This window comes from Marmota marmota, unplaced genomic scaffold, assembly GCF_001458135.2.
Source record: "Marmota marmota marmota unplaced genomic scaffold, marMar, whole genome shotgun sequence".
In the NCBI taxonomy this organism is placed as follows: domain Eukaryota; kingdom Metazoa; phylum Chordata; class Mammalia; order Rodentia; family Sciuridae; genus Marmota; species Marmota marmota.
The window spans coordinates 4,885,261-4,907,822 of NW_026000211.1; the positions used below are offsets into that span (position 1 = coordinate 4,885,261).

General features: G+C 31.1%; 1 protein-coding gene across 6 annotated transcripts in view; it reads left to right on the forward strand.

Moving 5' to 3' along the window:
* Tusc3 (tumor suppressor candidate 3) overlaps window positions 1-22,562 on the forward strand; it is a 312,880-nt gene that overhangs the window by 116,536 nt on the left and 173,782 nt on the right. For all 6 annotated transcript variants that reach the window (XR_007343351.1, XM_048791805.1, XM_048791806.1 and 3 more), the window contains exon 6: window positions 3,835-3,924. Coding sequence is in view for 5 of the 6 variants with exons in the window: in XM_048791805.1 (XP_048647762.1) it covers window positions 3,835-3,924 (90 nt within the window). In the remaining variant the exon portion in view is untranslated. The remainder of the gene's footprint in view (window positions 1-3,834; window positions 3,925-22,562) is intronic.

Consider the following 22,562-nt stretch of genomic DNA (forward strand, 5'->3'; position numbering starts at 1 on the left):
TGCCTAGTGCACTATTAATTAAATTAATTGAATCCATTGCTAACACCTTCACATAAAGAGGCTAATATTTCCAAACATTTAAAAAATAATGCCAGTGTTATTTAAAATTTTTTTATAATGTAAAAAGAGGATATGCCTCTCAACTTATTTTTAAAACGTTTTAAAATCTGATGGGGACATTTTAAAAACATAAATGATAGGTCAATCTTTCTCATGAATTCAGGGATGTAATTATTTTAAACAAAGTACTAGCATATAGTGATTAAAAATAGTAATATGTCATCAAATGTTTTTTTCAGTAATATAAAATAGTTTCATATGTGAGAAACTGTCAATATAATTCTCTACACTAATAACTATAGAGAAAAAATATCTTGGTCATCTCGATATATGCATATAAGCATTTAATGGATTCACTGCCAATGGGAATAAAGAAAAGGATGGAACCTAAAGTCAATATCATAATTGATAACTTGAAGCTCCAGAGATAAAGAATGAGATGGCTTGTATGGAATATTGTATTAAGGCCCAGAGTGATGCATGAAGACAAAAATAAAATATATATGCATTCTACAAAGACTAAAAATAAAAATGCCCTATTAGCAGAAGATTTTGTTGTGGATATGGAAGAATTATTAGACCTAATAAGTAAATTAAGCAAGATTTAGATAATCAATGTGGGGGCTGGGGATGTGGCTCAAGCGGTAACGCGCTCGCCTGGCATGCGTGCAGCCCGGGTTTGATCCTCAGCACCACATACAAACAAAGATGTTGTGCCCGCCGAAAACTAAAAAAATAAATAAATAAATATTTTTTTTTAAAAAAGGATAATCAATGTGTATTGAATCAAACGTATTTGTATGTACCTGCAAAAAAAAAATAGAATTTCAAAAGAAATCATCTGTTGCCATAGTATTAAAACAGTCATGTATCAATCTAATTAAAAGTATGTGACACCTGTACACTGAAAACTACCAATTATCATTTGAAGAAATTCTTTAAAAGATTTATACTAATGGTGGGTATAACATGTTCTTAGATAGTTGTCTCAGTATTTTAAATATATCCATTTTTACCTTGAAAAAATCTCTGCCAATTTCATTTGTGAAAATTAGCAGATATTCTAAATTTTTAATGACATGCCAAATATAAAGAGTAGAATAAATTAAGATCATATCAAAAGGAGGAACAATGCTAGATGCTTACAGATAATCAACATTTATTATGGTCTTCTATAATTATGATTTTGTAGTGTTCTTTACACAAAAAATCATTTTTTAACAAAATTGATAAGCCATACACAGGGTCATATTTATATGGTCACTTGATTTATGACAAAAGTGGCTTTTCCATAGAGTGGGTAAGTATGTTGTTTTTAATAAGTATTGATGTACCAACTGGATATCCAATATGGGGGAAAAGTGAATTTCAATTTCTGTCTCCCTTCATTTATAAAAAATCAATTCAAGCTGCATCATGAATCTAAATGTTAAATATAAGCAGTAACATTTTTGGAAGAAAGCATAGGTACCTATCTTTATAACAGGCAAGGAACTTAGAATGTAAAAAAAAATAGCTACTATAATAGAATAAATACTTGATAAATGGAACTTCAGTATGATTAAGAACTTCTATATTTGGGTTGAGGGTATATCTCAGTGTTAGACTGCTTGCCAAGCAAACAAACATGAGCCATAGGTTTCATCCCCCATACCCCACCAAAATGAGAGCTTTTTGCTAAAATACATTATTTTGAAAGTGAAAAGAATGCAAAGTCACAGTTTTGATAAAGATTATTTGCTTTGTATATATTGAACAAAGAATTGCATCCAGAAATATAAATAACTTTAACAAAAAAAGAACAGGCAGGTAACCAAATATTAAGAGGTCTTTTGATGGGAAGTTCATAGAACTATCCAGATTTCAATCAAAATTTGAAAAAGTATTCAACTGCATTAATCAGCATAAAAGTGCTAAATAAAACTGTAGTTTGACCCTACCACACCTCAGTCACATTAAACATGAATTGTTTGTGAAGATTTTTATCCACCAAAACTCCTATTTGGAAGATAAATTTAATTTAGGCTCCTGAAAAATGTTTCATTGTATCTACTAAAGGTGAGTATACATACTCTATAATGTTGCATTTTCAAGAAAATGTTAGTAATGTTTAGGAAAAGACACAAGAGGGCTCCTGTCTTTCTGACAGTGTTCCATTTCTTGAATTCAGCTGATTAAAGGAGTGTGCTAATTTTCTAAAAAAATATTTATCTGTTTACCCTTACGGGTTAGGCCCTTTATTATATAAATATTTTAGTCAAATAAAAATATGAAATTCTATTAAAATTAATTGCAAAAATTAAGATTTCCAGATTAATGAAAGTAATGAAATGGTTATATTCATTTGTTAAATCAAAAAAGGAAGCATCATTTACACTTATTTATTTAAAGAATATTTAAATGTGGGCTATTTTACATTGCAGAAGTTTATGTTTATTCAGTTTATGTTTAAATTTATGTTTATTTATGTTTATGTATTGTCTTATGAGAAAAGTGCTATAGTTATATGAGTAATTATAAGTACTATAAATGCATCTGTTAATACTTCAAATGACTCAGCATAGTATTTTATATTTAAGCCTGCTTTTATTAAACTGGTTCCTGGAATCTTGAATAAATCATGTGTTAAAGTGCATATTAAGGAGCATACCATTATAGCATTTATATCTAATTTTAACATCACAGTCTTTTTAGAGAATTGAAGCATCTCAAGTACTAGAAAAACTGGTGATATCTGTTTCCTTATTTGATGTATTAAATCACGAGACCCAATGTGGATCTAAAAACTACCATAAATTTAGGTAATTATGAGTAGAGATAATATTTTGAGATATTAGCTATAACTTATAATTTGGGACTCTTATGATCTGAAATATATTTCTCTCATTGGCAAAACTACAGGTCCTAATAAAATTATTGTGATCTGCTACTTACTTTCATAGTTGAAGGAAATTACATATGTTAGTTATAAGATAAAGTGAATGTTTGTTTTTATCCCATTGAAGAGCAAATGTGTTCAGGGTCATGAATTTAAAGATTTTATGTGGTTTAAACAAATCACCCTTACACATGTGTTGTAGTGATTGATCTGTGACTTCTGACTTATATATTCTCTCCCCCACCCTCTCTTTTAATGCCTAGGATCTTTGAGATTAGTTTTTCAAATATATATATATATATATATATATATATATATATATATATTTGTCTCATAGGCCCAGCCGGCATAAAAATGATCTCTCAGTTATCCCTGGCTGTATTTTTTCATGATTTCTTCCATCTCTAAACATCTGCTGAAGTTACTGTTCTACAGTGTGCTTCAAGCAGTTAAATACTTATGGGGATATAAGTGCGTTAACCTAAAAATGTAGGCTTTTGGTGATATAAGCTAATAAAGGAATGAGTTTTAGAAAATCTAGATCATTATCAGGTCTCACTGAAACATCAAAAATCTCATCTGTGCTTTTGACTAGCTCAGGTTGGCACATATCAGATTGTCTGTCACCATGCCAGATACTTTACATATGTTATCCAATTTAACCATTAGTGTATCTCTTTAGTAGAGTTGGTATCTGAGTTCTATAGACATGGAGTCTGACAGGAAAATAAGTAATTTACCCAAAGTTCCATGGTTATATGTTTAGTAAATTTGAAAACTTTTAAAGTGGATACTAACGTAGGATATTTTTAATGATGACCATTATTTTTTTAAAAAAATACATCATTTTAGTATTCTCTGATTTATATATTGAAACATGGTAACCTTTTTTTCAGTGTATAGTCTTTGCTATGACATCTGGCCAAATGTGGAATCATATTCGTGGACCTCCATATGCACATAAGAACCCACACAATGGACAAGTGGTAAGCGTGTTTTCTAACCATTGGTATTCTAAACTTAATTCTTATTTAATGATAGGAATCAGAAATTAGGTTTAGCATTTATAGTAGAGGATTCTATTCATAACTATATATTTTGTTTATTCTCACCACCCCTGTCACATGTTTACATGTGCGTGTGCACACACATGCCCACACACATGCTCACACACTCATACACATATAACTTATTTTTAGGGTGAAGACTGCTCTCATGTTGATTTTTAAGATCAATATATCTATCACATCAATATATATGATGTATATTCTACTTTTTTAACTTCATAAATTGCTATGGTGAAAACATGTAATGCCACAAAAGAAAATGTATACACCTTGTAGCCAGTGTACCATCAATGGTAAATTTAACCTACTTCAGAAGAGGTTAATTAAACCATCATTAAGATTTCTAGCTGTCATTATGGTAGAATGTTAAGAATCCTTTGCCAGAAAATGAAAAGTGGAATTGATATGTTTTTAAATTACTGGCAGATTTCACATTAGTCACTCACTGCTCCTGGATTCACTTGATAATGTTTATTGCCTTCCCTTTTCTTTTGATGGGTAGGAAATACTGTAATAGATCAGCATAGCCTAGTACTTTCCATGAAGCTTAGTATTAGGATGGTGAAGATTCAAAATACTTTTAAAATACATATTTTTCTCTAACTTAAAAAAAATATTTTATCTGTTCTCCCACTTTGTTCTTTTCTCTTGCTGCTGGAGTTTTTGGAAATGAGTGCTTACATTACATTTCATATATAAATATTTCAGTAGATATCCCTTGATGCGGGATAGCTTAATCAGGTTTTAGGAACTAATTGCATATTATCAGACTAGCAGTCATTTATACTGTATAATAAGCAATTTGGTCTTAACGGTTTTGCAAACATTTTCAGATTTCTCCTATAGATGGTAAAGTTACAGTCAGCATTAGACTATATGGATAATCATCTGCCATAAGTTAATCACACATGACTTTTATATTGTTGATGGTTTTGAAATGTCATTATATAAAGAGAAGAATGATTTCAACTTGCCTTCAACATTCAAAATCAAGTTATTACAAAGAAAATTGGATAGTTATGGAGCAACAAATCATTCCCTTATCTTTAAATCTTCACCATAAATTCAATCTCATCAGTGATACCACCTACCACCCTGTTTGAAAAGTCCTTTTTTCTCTTTTACCCTAGTCCTTATACTCACTTTCTCCTTTTCCTGTTTTATTTTTCCTTAATAGCATTGATCACCTTATAATATGATGTAATTTACATATTTTGTGTCATTTCTGTTGTCTTTCACTGTGACTCCAATATTATATATAAGCTTCTGACAGCACAGATTTTTGTCTGTTCTGGGCACTGATATATTCCTATCATATAAAAATGGGACCAATGCAAAGATTTGGTCACTGTTATGATATTTTTAAATGTGTATGTTTAGGAAATATCATAAATTTATAATTACTGATATTTTTTAATATTTATTTTCAGTTGTAGTTGGACACAATACCTTTATTTTATTTTATTTATTTTTATTGGTGCTGAGGATTGAACCCAGGGCCTCGCACATGCTAGGCAAGCGCTCTACCACTGAGCCGCAACCCCAGTCCCATCATTACTGCTTTTTTTTTTTTTTTTAATAAAAAAACCTTTTTTTTTCCTTGAGTTTTATTATTTAGAAAAACTAGTTTTAAGGGAATTAGGATTTATGTACTTTTGGTTAAGCAATAAGTTTTATTTCAAAGTTTTACATTACATTCCAAATTTCAAATTTTTCTTTAAAAGCTGAACTTAGATAATATAAAAACAACAATGTAACTATGACAATTATTATTCACTTGGTATATATTAATTGTATCTTTATCCAGTGTAAAAGTCTTTAAACTGTAAGATTTCTTTAAAAAAATTTTTAAATTGTTATTATTAGTTATACATGACAGTATTTTGACACATTGTACACAAATGAAACACAACCTCTTATTCCTCTGGCTGTACATGGTGTAGAGTCACACCAGTAGTGTAATCATACAAGGATATAGGGTAATAATGTCTATCTCATTCTACCATCCTTCCCATCCCCACAGTCTTTATTATTTTTTAATATTCTTCTAGAACAGCATGTCTTAGGCTAAAATATTCTTTTTATTAATGTTTCTATTTCATTAAAGTATATAAAATTGATCGACTTTCTTATGTAATATTTTAATATGTCTATGTGATCTATGTCCTTGTTTTCTTCACCGTTTTGTTCTTGAGGCTCTGTCCTCTTGCATATGGTTTACTGAAGTGTGCTTTAATGATGAAACTTGCACTGATAATGACAACAAAAGCCATCTTTTGTTGATTATTGAATGTCAGGCACTAGGCTATGTAAATGAATATTTTAGGCTATCACATGAATATTCCTAAAGCATACTTTTGTGGTAATAATAGTGATATATGTGCATTTCAGTTACCACTTAAGTTGGAAATCCTAAATGTCTCCTGATTTCCTGCCCATTATAATTTTTCTTTTCAACCTGATACTCTGCTACTTTGTAGAGAAACTCAGTGTTAGCCTATTTGTACTGTTCATTGTTCTCCAAAGACATGATTTATTTTTCTGCTTCCATTTCTGGAGTATTCATTACTTTTAAAAAATCATGCCCACCATTCAAATATCATCTAATCTACCATTCCTCTGAGGTTAATTCCTTCTTTCTTTGTTGTCTCTCCTTTCTTATATACATTTATGCATATATTGTTAATCTATTTAGATATTGTAAGCTTTCTTTTAGTAGAATAATTTTTAATGTTTCTAACAATGCTTATTAGTCAAATCCTTAAACATACAGAGTTTCTCTTAAGCTGTTTTTCATCTGTAAAACATGCATACCATTTTGAAAGATTGGCACGGCTCTTGAGAAAAGGTACTCTGAAGGTACACAAAGAAGCATAATAATAAAATAAAATTTTCTGTAAAAACCATTTTCCTCATGTATAAATCTAATTTTCAAATATATTTATTTATATTGTTAACACTTTAATAGAGAATTTAAAGAAGCTGAGCTTATAGAAATAGAGTAAAATAGTGGTTACCAGAAGCTAGGGAGGGGAAACAAAACAGGGAAGGAGTTGAGATTGGTAAAAGTGTATAAAATTATAGTTAGATAGGAAGAATAAGTTCTGGTGTTCTCCTGCACCATAGGGTTACTATAGTTAACAATATTGTATGTTCCAAAATAACTATAAGAGAGGATTTGGAGTATTCTTACACAATGATGAATGCTTGAGTCAATAAATATGCCAAATAACCTGATTTGATCGTTACACAGGGAGTACATGTATCAAGACATCATTGTGTCGCATAAATATGTACAATTATTATGTGTCAAAAATAAAATTTAAATTATAGTCTCCTTGTACTAAATTTTGCAAACTTATTTATAGGAAACTATTATACCCCAAAAGCAGCAATCGGATTCTAATTTTTTTTCAGATTTGCTAAATGATTGATGTCAACTATATTTTGATTTATGTTCAATGGATTGAGAAGTTTATGCTAAAACTATTAATGAAGAATTATGTCCTTTACTACTGAACTTTTTAAATGCTTTAGATTTTCACTATCAGATTCTCTATAGTTTCATGAAATATTGTCTCACTTTCTCTGAAGACATAGTTTCTAAAAACAATTCTGAGTAGGGATGAGTTATTTTGTGTCATGTTTTCCCTGTATTTGTGAGGTGTTTTTTTCCAATTATAGCAAGTACATTTAACATTACATCTACTCTCTTTAAATTTTAAGTGTACAATACAACATTTTTAACAATAAGCAAGATTTCCTGGATTTATCTTGTGAGAGTTTTTCCTTTTTGAGTATTAATATTTCCCCATTTCACAAGTATTAGGTGCTTAGCCATCACCATTGTACTCTCTACTTCTGAGTTTTGACTGTTAGATACCCTAAAAAATTGGAACCCTGCATTTTTTGTCCTTTGGTATCTAGGCTATTTCACTTAGCATTTTGTCTTCAGGTTTCATCCATGTCACGTATGATAAAGATTTCCTTCTTTTTAATTCCCCCAAAACATACAATTATATGCATATGCCACATTTTTATTTATTAACCTGTTAGTGGATATTTAGTTTGTCCCATTTCTTGATTATTGTGAATAGTACTGCAGTGAGTATAAGAGTGCAGATTTCTCTTTGAAATTCTAATTTTAATATTTGGGACAAATACATAGAAGTGGGATTGTTGGATCATATAGTATTTCTGCTTTCACTTTTTTGAGACATTTCTATACTGTTTCCCATTAGATGTACCATTTTACTCTTCCACTAACAGTGTACTATGCTTTTCTTTTATCCACAACCTTGCCAACACATATGTATATGTTTATTTCATAATAGCCTTCCAAATGTACATGTGATAATATCTCATTGTGACTTTCATTAGCATTTACTTGGTGATTAGTGATGTTGAACAAACAGTTTTTGATGTATATATGGGCCATTTGTATGCATTCTTTGGAAAAGTATCTATTCAAGTTCTATGTTCATATTTTAAATGTAGTTGTTTGTTTTTTTGCTGTTGAGTTTTAGGAATTCCATATATGTTTTGGATAGCAGCCCATTATTTGATGTGTGATTTGCAAATATTTCCTTTCATTCTGTAGATCACCTTTTCTCTTTATTCTTTGTTTCCTTTGTCATGCAGTTTGATGTGGTCCTACTTACCTATTTTTTACTTTTGTGTTCATATCCCAAAAGATTATTGCCAGGACCAGTGTTGTGAAACTTTTCTTCTGTTTTCTTATAACAGTTTCAGGTATTATATTTAAGTCTATCATAGATTTTGAATATAGTTTTATATGTCCTGTGAAATAAGGGTTCAGTATTTATTTGTTTTTGGTATTGGAAATTGAACCCTTGGCACTTAACCACTGAGCCACATCTGCAGCCACCCCCCATCCCCCTAGCAACTATAAGATGCTAAGCAACTCAGTGAGACCCTATCTCTAAATAAAATACCAAGTAGGGCTGAGGATGTTGCTCAGTGGTCAAGTGCCCCTGAGCTTAATCCCAGGTACGCCCCCCGCCCCCAAAAAAACAACAACAGCAAACAGCAGGATAGATAGATTCCAGTGTGTTCAGACATTGGAACATATATAATAATAACTGCTATTTTCACAAAACCATAAGGATAAATCTCTATAATGCCAAATGAAAAAAGCCAGAAACAAAAATGTATCTATTGTCAAATTTCATTTATTTAATCTCAGAAACCAAACAAAATAATCTGTGTTTCAGAGTCAAAAAAGTGCTTACTTTTGAGCTGGTTGGATAAGTAATTACAGTGTGACATCAATGGTTTTCTAGATAACTTATTGTTTGATCTAGGTGATAGGTACATACATGAGATCAGTTAAAATTCATCCAACTTTATATTCTTAAAATATGAACTTTTTTCTATGTCATATTTTCCTATTATTTTTTTCTAAAACAAAAGCTTTAAATAGAAGCTTTAAAAATGTTTGATCTTATTGAACCTAATTCAGCTCTTTCAAATAATATTTTTATAGATGTTTCATAATAAAACCTACTCAATTGATGGTTTACAATGATTAAGAGAGATTGTTATCATTGTGTTCTAGTTTTTTTTCTTCATTAGGCATTTAGTAAATCCCCAAATCCAATATTATTAACTTGGAAATGTTTAGTACATATTCAGAGATAAAGGAACCTATGTTTAACTCAGTGCCTCTCACACTTATTTATGTCCTCTGTTCACTTTTTATAGGCACTAGACATATTCTTGGTAGTCCTCATAATTAATGTATAAAGAACTTTGACATATATTATTTTACAAGCAAAAGTACTATGAATTTGGAGAATAGGTATTGTATAAATAGAAAAAGTATTATTCTGTGAGAATGCAGTAGATTCAGAATTAGAATCATGAAACTTATAATGTGACTAAGAATTACTCAAGATTAAATTGATGATATCAAATTATTTCAAAATATAAATTTAAAATTAAATTTATTAAATATATTACTAAATATATATATATATATATAAATTTAAACATATTAAATATATTATTAGCAGAAGTGATTAATGTTTGAATCTTTATGCTTATGTCCATTTTAAATTTTGATTGAAGTTCAAAAAAACTAAAGATTCTGAACAACTTGTGAATCCAGTAATACCTTTTGTTTTCTTTATGGATACTAGTTACATATGGTGAGAGAGGGCTGGGGGTATAGCTCTGTGGTAGAGCACGAGGTAGCATGTGGGAGGCCCTAGGTTTGATCTTCAGCACAGCTAGAAAACAAAAACAAAAACATCCATGTCGTAATACCTGTACAACTTAACTAACATGATCCTTTAAAAACACATAGGTAAGGACTACTTAGACCCTTGAGGTGGCTTAAAGATAGGTCAGGAATAAGTACTTAAATCTGTCATCATGTTCTAGGCTTTTTTTTCCCCCTAATTATCTGATTCTTCCAAGTTTTTCTCTCTGATATATTTTGATTGTTTCTATTTCAACCTTTGTTTTTTAAATTTATTTTCTGATCATAGAAGGAATATGTACTTATTATCATGGAAATTTAGAAAATTCTAAAAAAGGCACCAGTATAGAACTATAGTTTCTTGTAAGGGAAAGAATATGTTAATGTGGTTAAGTAAAGTACCTGTTCATAGATAATAGGTTAAAGAGAATGTTACTGGATTAAGTAATAAAGCATTGAGAAATATAAAGGCAGAATATTAATATCCCAACTAGTCATTTAAACTAAGCAGAGTACATAAAAAGCCATTGAGGATTGAATGTTCTTTTTTACATCAAGCAAATATCAGCCTTGTAAATATATGTATTAAATAAAGAAATGATTCTGTATAAATTCCCAAAGCGATGTTATAAAACGATTGAAGACAAACAGGTGAAGAAAGATTTTCAGGCTTAAGATTTTCGTAAACTTCTGCATTTCTTCTTATAACACGGATAACACAATTACAAAATAAAGCTAAGCTTAAATCCCCAATTGCAGTAGAATTTCCATTAACATTCAAATCTATTAAAATGAACATAGGTACAGTTTCTTTATGCTTATAAACTTCTTCAAAATTCATATGAAATTTTGCAGTAGCGTACTTTTCATCTGTCTTATTCTCCAGAAATACTGCTGCATGTCGTGTGTCCTGTCTTCTTTATCTTACCAGAGAATTTTGTATTCTTCTTTGTGCTGTTAAGAAATGGAACAATAAACTTGCTCTATATAAACTGACAGTAGATTCCACTTTTGAATCAAGACATGAAAAGCCATGACTCTATGTAGTACTATTAATTTGTGTTTCAGAATCGTAAGTTTCCCACTCATGGTTATTTTTCTATTCTTGGTATTTTTGGAATCCTGAAACACTAGATAAATGTTATTAGAACTTTAATTTTTCTCATTTATAAAAATTTCAAGGTAGATATAAATACTTGTGTTCCAAAGCCACATTAAATTTCACTGCCCTTATCGACTGGCTGTATTTTGTGAAATGTAGAAAGGGTGTTTGGTATATAAAACTAATGTCATATGACCTGGCATGATTTTGTTCCCTGCCCCTACCACAGAGCATTTGGTAGTGGCTGTATACATTTTAGGTTGTCATAACTGCAAGGACAGATACCTACAACTTATAGTTAGTAGTAGAGGACAAGATGCTGTTAAATATCCCACAGTACAAACAGCAGCCACATGCACATATCAGAAAAATCATCCAAAATGCCTGATTGTTGAAAGTCCAAAGCTCTGTTTTTAGATCTTTGGAGAGCCTTAGATATAAGTTAGTTTTAGATATAATTTTGTTTTATATATTTTGTGGCCAAAATCAGATCACATCTAGCAAAGGGCATGACTTTGTTTTCTTTTAAAAAAAAATGAGTGAAATAACCCATGCTTAGGATCATGCTGACCTTTAATTTAATATTTAGGAAGATTGTATACATTGAATGTCATCACAAAATATGACTTCTTTTTAAATGGACTTGCTAAAGTAACCATAAACATGATTTAAGCTGTGACATTTTTGAAAGACTGACTTAAAAAGACATTTCTATTCCTTTGTCTTGAAGTCTATAGGCAAGGAGAAACAGATGGAAGGAAAGCAGGACTGAGCTCTTCTCCAACCTCTGCCTCTTACCAAATGTGTTGCTTTGGGGAAGTTACTTAGTCTTTCTGTTCTTCTGTAAAATTAGTTTAATATTCCTTTTCTTACTTTATCATTTTTTTCTGAGATAAAACCTAGTAGTAAGTTTGTTTGGTTCAGTGAGGAAAATGTTTATTTCTATGCCCATGCCAGCACAGACCTGGTGGAGACTAGTGTCATAGGATAAGGAGGGAAGGCTCTGTCTGATAAAACCAGACTGTGCCAGACTGGCTGTCAGGCCAGGACAGCCAGAAGCTTAATCCTTGGGAAAGACAGAGTTGGTAGAGTAAGACAGAAGCTATAGGTAGTGAGGATGAGTGGCCCGGGGTGGAGCAGCAGAGAAGGGGTGGGCTGTATGAGTGCTTTTTTAAACAGTTTAAAATATTTCTGTCTTCATTTATGTGTTCCTTCCAAATAAATACAAAGATAGTGATTCAAGTGAATGTGGTTTATATTGAAGGTAAAAGAAATATGGGAGAGGAAGGAGAAACTGAGTCTCAGAAGAGAGGGGGGCCAAAAGTAGTATGTTACCCATTCAGTTAGTATTGTGAATCACTGAAGCTTACTTCTTCTAGGAGTGCTCTTGAAGCCAGTGTAGAACATACACTAGCTTTCCCACTCAAGTAGTGATAGAACTGAGGTTTTTATCTACCAGCTCTCATCAGTCATTTTTGAGTGCTAGTTGTCTGGTGAAGGCATTACTTTCCTGGCACTGGTGAACTTCAGCTGTCAAAGTCAACAAAGTAAAGAAATGATGAAGGTCCTAGAGTTAAAGTCAGGCTGGAGTACATGGAGGTACAAAGGGAAAGGAGAAAACAGGCAGTGCAGTCAGAGACAGTGTTTACTGCAACTTTCAATAACGTGCTAGTTTGATTTTTTTTTTATTTAGTATATTACAAAACAGTGGAAAATACATATAAAACCATATTTTCATACTGGTATTTTTAAAGATAGCATACTGTGAAAAAAACAGCAACAAATAATACTAAAATATTTCACCAACTGTAGTTTTATTTCTTAAAGATGATGTATGTCTGGTAAACAATCATTCATAGGAGTTTAATTTCATTTTGTTGCATATGGATTTCCAGTTTTCCCAGCACCATTTGTTGAAAAGGCTATCTTTACTCCAATGCATGTTTTTGGCACCTTTGTCTAATATAATTGTAATTTTGTGGGTTAGTTTCTGTGTCCTCTGTTCTGTACCATTGGTCTACCAGTCTGTTTTGATGCCAGTACCATGCTGTTTTTGTTACTGTTGCTGTGTAGTATAGTTTAAGGTCTGGTATAGTGATGCCACCTGCTTCACTCTTTCTGCTAAGGATTGCTTTAGCTATTCTGGATCTTTTATTTTTTCCAGATGAATTTCATGATTGCTTTTTCTATTTCTGTGAGGAGTGCCATTGGGATTTTGATCAGAATTGCATTAACTCTATATAGTGCTTTTGGTAGTATGGTCATTTTGATAATATTAATTCTGCCTATCCAAGAGTAAGATAGATCTTTCCATCTTCTAACGTCGTCTTTGATTTCTTTCTTTAGGGTTCTGTAGTTTTCACTGTATAGATCTTTCACCTCTTTTGTTGATTCCCAAGTATTTTATTTTATTTTTTAAGCTATTGGAAATGAGGTAGTTTTCCTCTTTTCCCTTTCTGAGGATTTGTCACTGATACACAGAAATGCCTTTGATTTATGAGTGTAATGGGCCAAGGACATGAACAGACACTTCAAAGAAGAGGATATACAGTCAATTAACAAATATATGAAAAAATGTTTATCATCTTTTGCAATTAGAAAAATGCAAATTAAAACTATTCTAAGATATCATCTCACTCCAGTCAGAATGGCAGCTATTATGAAGACAAACAACAATAAGTGTTGGCGAGGATGTGGAGAAAAGGCACACTCATAATTTCTGGTGGGACTGCAAATTGGTGCAGCCAATATGGAAAGCAGTATGGAAATTCCTTGGAAAACTTGGAATGGAAACACCATTTGACCCAGCTATTCCTCTCCTCAGTCTATGCTCCATTGAACAGCTAAAGCAATTCTTAGCAGGAAGAGTGAAGCATACTACAGGGACACAGACACATCAATGTTTATAGCAGCACAATTCACAATAGCTAAACTGTGGAACCAACCTAGATGCCCCTCAATAGATGAATGGATTAAAAAATGTGGCATATATACCCAATGGAATATTACTCAGCAATAAAAGAGAATAAAATCATGGCATTTGCAGGTAAATGGATGGTGCTGGAAAAAATAATGCCAAGTGAAGTTAGCCAATCTCAAAAAACCAAATGCCGAATGTTTTCTCTGACATAAGGTGACTGATCCATAATGGGGTAGGGAGGGGGAGCATGGGAGAATTGATTAACTCTAGATAGGGCAGAGGGGTGGGAGGGGAAGGGAGGGGGCAAGGGGTTAGCAATGATGGTGGAATGTGATAGACATCATTATCCAAAGTACATTTTGAAGACATGAATTGGTGTGAACATACTTTATATACCAACAGAGATATGAAAAATTGTGCTCTATATGTGTAATAAGAATTGTAGTGCATTCCACTGTCATGTATTTAAAAAAGAAAATCAATTAAATATTTAAAAAACTTTTATAGTGTTAAAATGCATACATATGTAAGAAGAGCTGTATGAGAAATAATTTATCCTTATTACACATTTTAACAATTCTTTATATAGACAGATCATTTGTTACCTTACTGAAGGTTTGTTATTGATGCTTTGTCAGTAGCATCTGTGTTTTGAGTTGGTTTTTCAGAAGTGGTATCCTTTGCAGTTCTCTGAGCTTTAACTTTAGTAACCGATGTGATTCTGCAACTTGTATTTGGGGTAAAAATGGGATTTCATAACCCACTTGAATCAAATGCATGAAAGATGATATGTCATGAGCTTTGTAATGTTTTGAACAACCAATTAAAAAAAAAAACTTTTCAACAATGCATCCTTGAGAAATAATGATCAGAATAGCACAGAGTTTGTAGTCACATCTGTGGGTGGAATATATATTTTCTATAAATATGTATATATACAGGAACATATATACTCACACACATATGTATATTATATATATTTTATATAATCAATATAGACCTGTGTCATCTCTGAACTTCTTATTCTGTCTTTCATAAAGATAGAATAATGTTTCCCTTATTGTTTAATAATAATTTTTTAAATAATTTTCTAACTGGATTGAGCTTTCTATACCAGACACATATACTAAAAAACTGTGGATTATGTTTTTGGGTCTTCATTTAGTTATTAGTTTTGTAAAAATTAAATGTATTTTAAAGTTTGGTGACTCTTCACATTATCACATATCGATTATTAAATAAAACCTGACTAGAAAAACTGAAAATATTAAGTTTCACTTCATTGAACTTAAATGTAAATGAATAAAAGAATGTAAAGAAAATTAATAGTGCATGCAGTATGATGCTATGCTGATTTGCAAGTTTATTTGTTTGTTGCTATTAAGATGGTATGTAATGGCACAAGCCAAGTACTAATGGTCCACTTAACAGCATGAAAGTCATCACAAAACTAGTCATTACTATGTAGCTGAAGGGTAACTATACAACTGTATAGTTACATGAAACATAAAAACATTTTCCTCTGTTAAAAAGATCATCTTAAAGAAAAATGCACCCAATGCAATGAAGCTTATACTTACATTATAACTTCCACTGTAAATAAATTTATTGTTCCTTTTGTTTTTGTTTTCTGAAATTTGTAGTTTAGATGCTGTCTGTGGATTGCTAGGGGTTTAGATACATAACCCCAAAATTTTCACTGCATTGGAGTTAATTTATGATTAAGACTGAGTGTTGTGTTCTACATACAAAGGCAGAAGCATTTGTTGTGAAATGTCATGCTGCTCATTTAATCTAGAATTCATCATTAGTAAGCACCAAAGTCTTACACTTTCTCCAGTGTGCTACACTTTCATGCCTCAGGGATTTTGTACATCCTAGATCTCAGGGATGTATTAAGGGTACTATAATTCCATGTCTAGTTTTAAATTGAAAATGTATAGACTTAAACTGGATATTATTGTTATATTTTGAATGGAAATATTTATTAAGGCTCTTCAGTAGTTTTAACATTTTTGCCACCCACAAAAAGAATGTTATTTACATTTTCCTGGTTTTTTAATGAAAAACTGACAAGATGAGAGTAATTGACACACTAAAGATATGCAGAAAACTTAGAATTTGGAATGGAGATTCTGTCCTCTCTTTTATTCATTCCTTATTTTTTCATACAAAAAAAATTGTGGAGAGCCTATTAAATGTTAGGTACTATATTTTTCCTAGTATTAAAGCTATATCATGATGCTCACACACTAGTGGGAAGACGGAATGATATGGGTGGGCACAAAGTCTCAGTCTTTCGAATCTCACTTATTATATCATGTAGCAGGAGAAACTGGAATTGTTTTAGAATTCTACTTCAACACCATGGTTACTTGATGTGACCCTGCATTTGATCTCTTGGAAAGTTTACCATATATTCCCTTTTATTTTTTCTATTTTTACCTGCCTAGTTGGGTTTGATGAAATTCCTTGCCTTAATATCTAGCATCTGTTGCTGGGCTGTATGCCTGCCTTCTACCTGGTTTTGACTTTCTTTGTCACCATTAATTTTAGGGACTCTTGATCCTAAACTCTGGTTTTATCTTGATTGCCAACTTACGTTGCTACCACAAACTGTTTCCTTTCAACTGTTGCTACATATGATCTGATTAATAAATTAAAAAGAAGGCCCTGTGGTTTATATCCTTACCTCTTCATAAAGAAGTTCACACATGAGAGAGATTAAATAAATAATAGTTGAATAGGTGAGTATTTGCAAACAAGAAGACAAGTTCTATTTCAGCCTTTTAGGAATTTTAATTATACATAAGAATTTCCCTTTTAAGATTTGTTTGTACTTTTTAGTTAAAACCTCAGAATCTCATACACACAGGCGTTATCGAACTACAAAATGAGAATGCATTTTACTATGCCAAATTTCATCTAATGCAGTTAAATATTCTCTGAAAATCTAGAAGAAATATGAGTTCAGAAGAGAAAGTTTAAGAACAACAACAAAAAAAAAAATGAAGAATTAGCCCTCCCACAGAGAAGGGATAAGTTCCTTATTAACCTGTTCATGTCATTTAATTTTTTTTCAATCAGAAAATTATTTAATAATTGGAAAGAGAAATGTGCTAAATAGATTCCTGTGGTCTTTAAAAACAAGGATATTTTTAAGCCTATCAATAAAATCAACTATATTGAAGATAATTCATAATAAGCATATATATGGAGTTTTGAAAAAAGCACTTTTAAGTTATGTCTTTGAAATTAAAAAAGCAAGACTCTGAAATTTCAGTAACTCAGACTATTTCTTACTCTATATATGTTTATCAAGCATTTTGATTCTATAGAGTGAATTTTATATAAACTTAGATAAATAAATATTCAAAACTATTTCCATATTTATATTACCTACATTACCCCTGTCTAGGTAAAAAAGAGAAACTTTTGTGTAAAATTTAAGTATCAGGTTACATTAAAATATTTTTTAGTGTTTTTATATGGCTAAGGAGTCTTTTCACTTTTTCCCCCATAAAATCATATGTTATATATAATTATCAAAACAGAGAGTCAGTATATAATGTCCCTCTTCTATTTAAAAAAGCCATAAAAATAGTAAGATTTGATTATGTTGTAGACAAAATTAAGCTTTAGTTCAAAAAGAAGCCCTAAAATTTTAGAATAATTATTAATACTAACGGGATGGACGAAGTAATAGATATACATTGGGGAAATGTCTCATTCTTGCAAGAGTCATACTGAATATTTAAAAGTTTAGCAATAGATTTCTCTTAACTTTTGTTTCTCATTCATTTCATCCCTCCAAGTATTATAAACTGTTAGTGTCATTTTTAGTTATTTGATAAAGTAGTATAAAGCATACAGTAGAATTGGATACAGGTAAAAGACTGAATGAAGCATATTTTATTTTAATTTTGGTTTCTAATGAACAAATAACACATTTTTGCTTAGTATAAATATTATAATCTTGGAATGGAATCCTCCTCTCTTTGTACTTTTTAAGTCCCCTTTCTCTGTCATTGTTCAATTGTCTTTGTCTTGACATAGTTATTCTTTAGCTCCTTGGCTAAATATAAAGTTCTGTTCTGAGTGGCCATGGTATGGGCCAAGGATGTAGCTTATTGGTGGAACACTTACATAGCAGGGGTGAGACCCTACTTTTATCTTTAGCAGTTAGGTTGGGGCTAAATGTCCATGGTAGTTGTTTGTCACAGTTATTTAATCTTATCTTCTTTTTGCATAATCATATCTATTAATAAAATTAAAACATTTTGACCACAGAAGTAGAATGCTTACTCATCTTTATAATCCTCTTCATGAGGATTCATTGTGGAATAAGTGAAGATTCCAAAGAATGTTCACCCAGGATAACTAGGACAAGTGGATTATGTCCATTTTATTTTTTACTTAGGTATGTAATATTGTCTGTTTTGCCCTACATGTTTATAACATGATTGAGGTTTTCTTTTGCTTCCTTTGTTTTGGGAGTAATTTGAGAAAATAAGTTCTTTAAATTTATTTTGTTTTACTAACTAGACATTGATTACATAGAATATAGAGTTTATTTACAAAATTATTTCTGTATAACAGTATTTATGTTTAGTCTGCTTAAAAATTTACCCAATTCAGGTTGTAATTGTTTATTTTTTACATATGCTAAATCTATCTGTTTAAAAAGTTTATCCAAAAGTAACTTCATTTAGACTTACCTGAAACTATATTTATTTAAGATACTTTTGATACTGTGTGTCAAAATAATTAATATATATCAAATCATATTAAAAGTTTAAAATATTGCTTGCCTTTACTATAACTTATAATCTTTGATCTCTGAAAGTATAACTTAAAAACAACCTTGAAATTTGTAATATTCAAAGTAAGCCTCATTCCCCAAATGAATTTTATAATAGATGTACTAGCAGAGCTGCTATGTTAATGTGCAAAAATGTTTTAATTCTCTACCCAAAGGCAATTACTGTGAAAAGCAATATTTTATTTCTTACCAAAATAAAATTATTGTATTCTACATCAAGTCTTGCAAGAATCTTTCAAAAGTTATGAATGTTGGGTAACATTATAGTCTTTTTTCACCAAGAGATGGAAAACAATCATCTTTAAAATAAAGAAAAATTGTGAAATATGTAGTAACTATATATTGTGTCTGAGTTTGATATGCAATTTATATAGTTGGTAAATCTTTCAGTTATGATTTCAAGTTCAAATTATAATCTGTAAATCTTTAGGAATGCTTCTGTCATCCTATAAGATTTTATCTTATCTATGCTCTCTCAGGGATGATGCATATCAATTCAGTTGGATAGGCAGTATAATTCCTACAATTTCATCTCACATGTTCAAAATTACATTTGACAAAATTTGTTACATACTTTATAACAAATTTAATAGTAACTACAAATAGATCAGATTGTACCTACAGTGCCATATCACTTTCTTTTATTCTTTAAAATTGTCCAGTAAATTTTCCTTTCATACAGCCTATCTCTAGCCTCACTAAGGCAGTGCCACTAAGGAAGAAGAAATGCCTGCATTATTATCAAGTAATTTCTGTGGCACCTAAATTGGGTGAAACTGTTATATCTCAGTAATATTTGTTGTTGGGCAACTTTAGTATGTGACACTATATTTATTTATGATACTTTGCCTATGTTGTACCCTCATTAATTATTATGTGCAAATTAAATGCTTTTCATACCTTTGTACTGCATCTTCACTATGTTCTTATATTGCTTATAGTTTAAATTTTGATAACTAGAAACCATTATTGTTCTACAGTTTGCTTATTGTTTAATGATTTAAGTTTTTAAAGCATGGATCATCTTCAACATATTTAAATAACTATGTATTTATTAAAATATTTTGTATATATAATGAGCAATAATTTAACGTAGTAACTCCTGGATGAGTTGTTGTTTATATTTCATTACTTATTATGAAGTTATACTAAAGGCGTTTTCATTTCAGAGTAATGAGTGCTACTTGGTCCAGGAAGAATCTTAAATGCACAATGAAACTTACTTCCTTATTTATTTATGACTGGATTTATCAATCAATTTTAGATCCCAGTAGCACATGACATTTTCCATCTTACATAAGACTTTGGAAGATGAGCCAATTGTATAAGAGTTAGAAGCCATTGGAATGCTTTGTGACTTTTTTAGAAAAATTAATGAAGTTTACAAAGAGTATAGACTTCCACCTTCCACTAGGCAGTAACTAAACACTGAAAAATCAAGTTCAGTGTTTTAGAAAGCACTTAGAGGTAAAACAGATTCTTAAAGTTTTTTTTTTTTTTTTGAACATGTGGTTATCCTTTTAACAAATGCTATAGAAACAAGAATTACACAAGCAGCAACTAAAGCCTATGTATAATATCCTGCTAACTCATTTTTATAAGCAGGATTTGAGTCAGAATAAAGGGCATTTTATTTTATTTTTATATTTTTTAAATTTTCTGCATCTTTTTTTTACTTTATTTATTTATTTATTTATTTTTTATGTGGTGCTGAGGATCGAACCCAGGGTCTCGCACGTGCAAGGCGAGTGCTCTACCGCTGAGCCATAACCCCAACTCAAATAAAGGGCATTTTAATATTACAATCTGTTTATAGTATACACTTGAAAATAATTCATTGTTAGTTGTAGAACTTGCATACCTTGTCCTTTGCATGTTCCATAGATTAAAAATAAAGGTGGAGACAGCAGGATTGCAGTCATAGCAGAAGTTTAGAGGATGAAATTATGAGTCAAAATACTCTTCTACTCCACATGACCTTGAATCTAATAAACTGACAGTGAATTTCAGAATGTGTTCCTACTGGAAATATTCATACTTGAATTCATTTCCTTCTGTTCACTTTATGTTATCTGTCTTTGCCTTTCATGTTGTATTGAGGATATCTTCTGGGCTTATTTCTTGGATTCAAGAAATTCATAATTGAGTCAAGGATGCAGATGAATGCCTGGTTATTTCTTATAGAATTTGACATGAGCCATAATCATACATACAAGTGAAGGGCTATGTGAGCACAAAATGAATAGGAGTGAAAGACCCTGTCTCTTAGGCTTGGTTGGCAAAATAAAATTTTCTCAGTGGAAAAGTGGAAAGCAGATTCAAGATATGACAAAGAGCAAAGTCCACAGAGAGTAATTGGATGTGATTAGTGCCTGGGAATGTTGAGAAATGAAGCTAGAAAGATAACTTGGTGCTAGATTATGAATGACCTTGGCAAAGGTGATAATTTGCCCTTAATCATATGAACTATAGGAAATCATGAAATAATTTAAAGTAAGAGTAGAGTGGGTTGGAGATACCTAAGAGAATATGTTCCTAAACGAGACAAGTATCTTTTACAGTATTTGTCTAAAGTTTTGTGAGGATACCCCTTTTCTGGAACTTTAGCTGCAGAGATTAGGGTCAGTGGCAGTCCACCTCCCTTTATCTATGTCCCTTTGTGTTTCTGTGTTGCTGGCTTCTTTAATAATATTATCCAATCCAAGATGTATGAAAAGAAAAGCCAAGGAGCTCCTAATGTTGTTGCTGGGTCCTGAGGTCACGACCTGTATGTGTTTTTTCTGTCTACATGTCAGAATCTTCCAGGGGTTTAGACACTATTTAACCAGATGAATGGGGAAGTAGATAACCTTATCTGGAACTAGAAATCTTAAAATGACTTGTACAAATTTTTATGGAAGGAGAATGTTAAAACAATGTAATACATAGATGTTATATATACATTTAAATAAATGTGTATATCCCTATAATAATCCAGATACCAACCATTTTATTTCCCCCCAGTTTCCTAAGACCTTCTTCTATTTACAACTCCTCTTATTCAAAGGAAGTCACTGTTGTGATTTCTGTCACAATAATTTGCCTGTGCTTGAACTTTCCATCAAATTTAATTCTATCAAAAGAATTACATACCATATTTCTGAACATTGTAATTAACATCATGTTTTTCAAATTAAAGATTATTTTTAAATGTTTATGCTACAGTTGGTTTCTCCTAAAGTTCATATATTGCAAATTTAATCCCCCATGCAACATTGTTGAAAAGTTGGAACTTAAAGAGGTGATTTGGTCAAGAGGGTTCTGACCTGATGCATGGATTAATGTAGGTTCATTGTTGTGAGAGTGAATTTGTTATAAAAATAAATTTGGCCTTCTTTTTCTCTTTCTTGCACTTCTACACTCCTTCATGGGATGATATAGCATAAAGGCCTTCACTAGATGTCAGCCTATTGAACTTGGATTTCCCAGCCTCCAAACTATAAGAAATAAA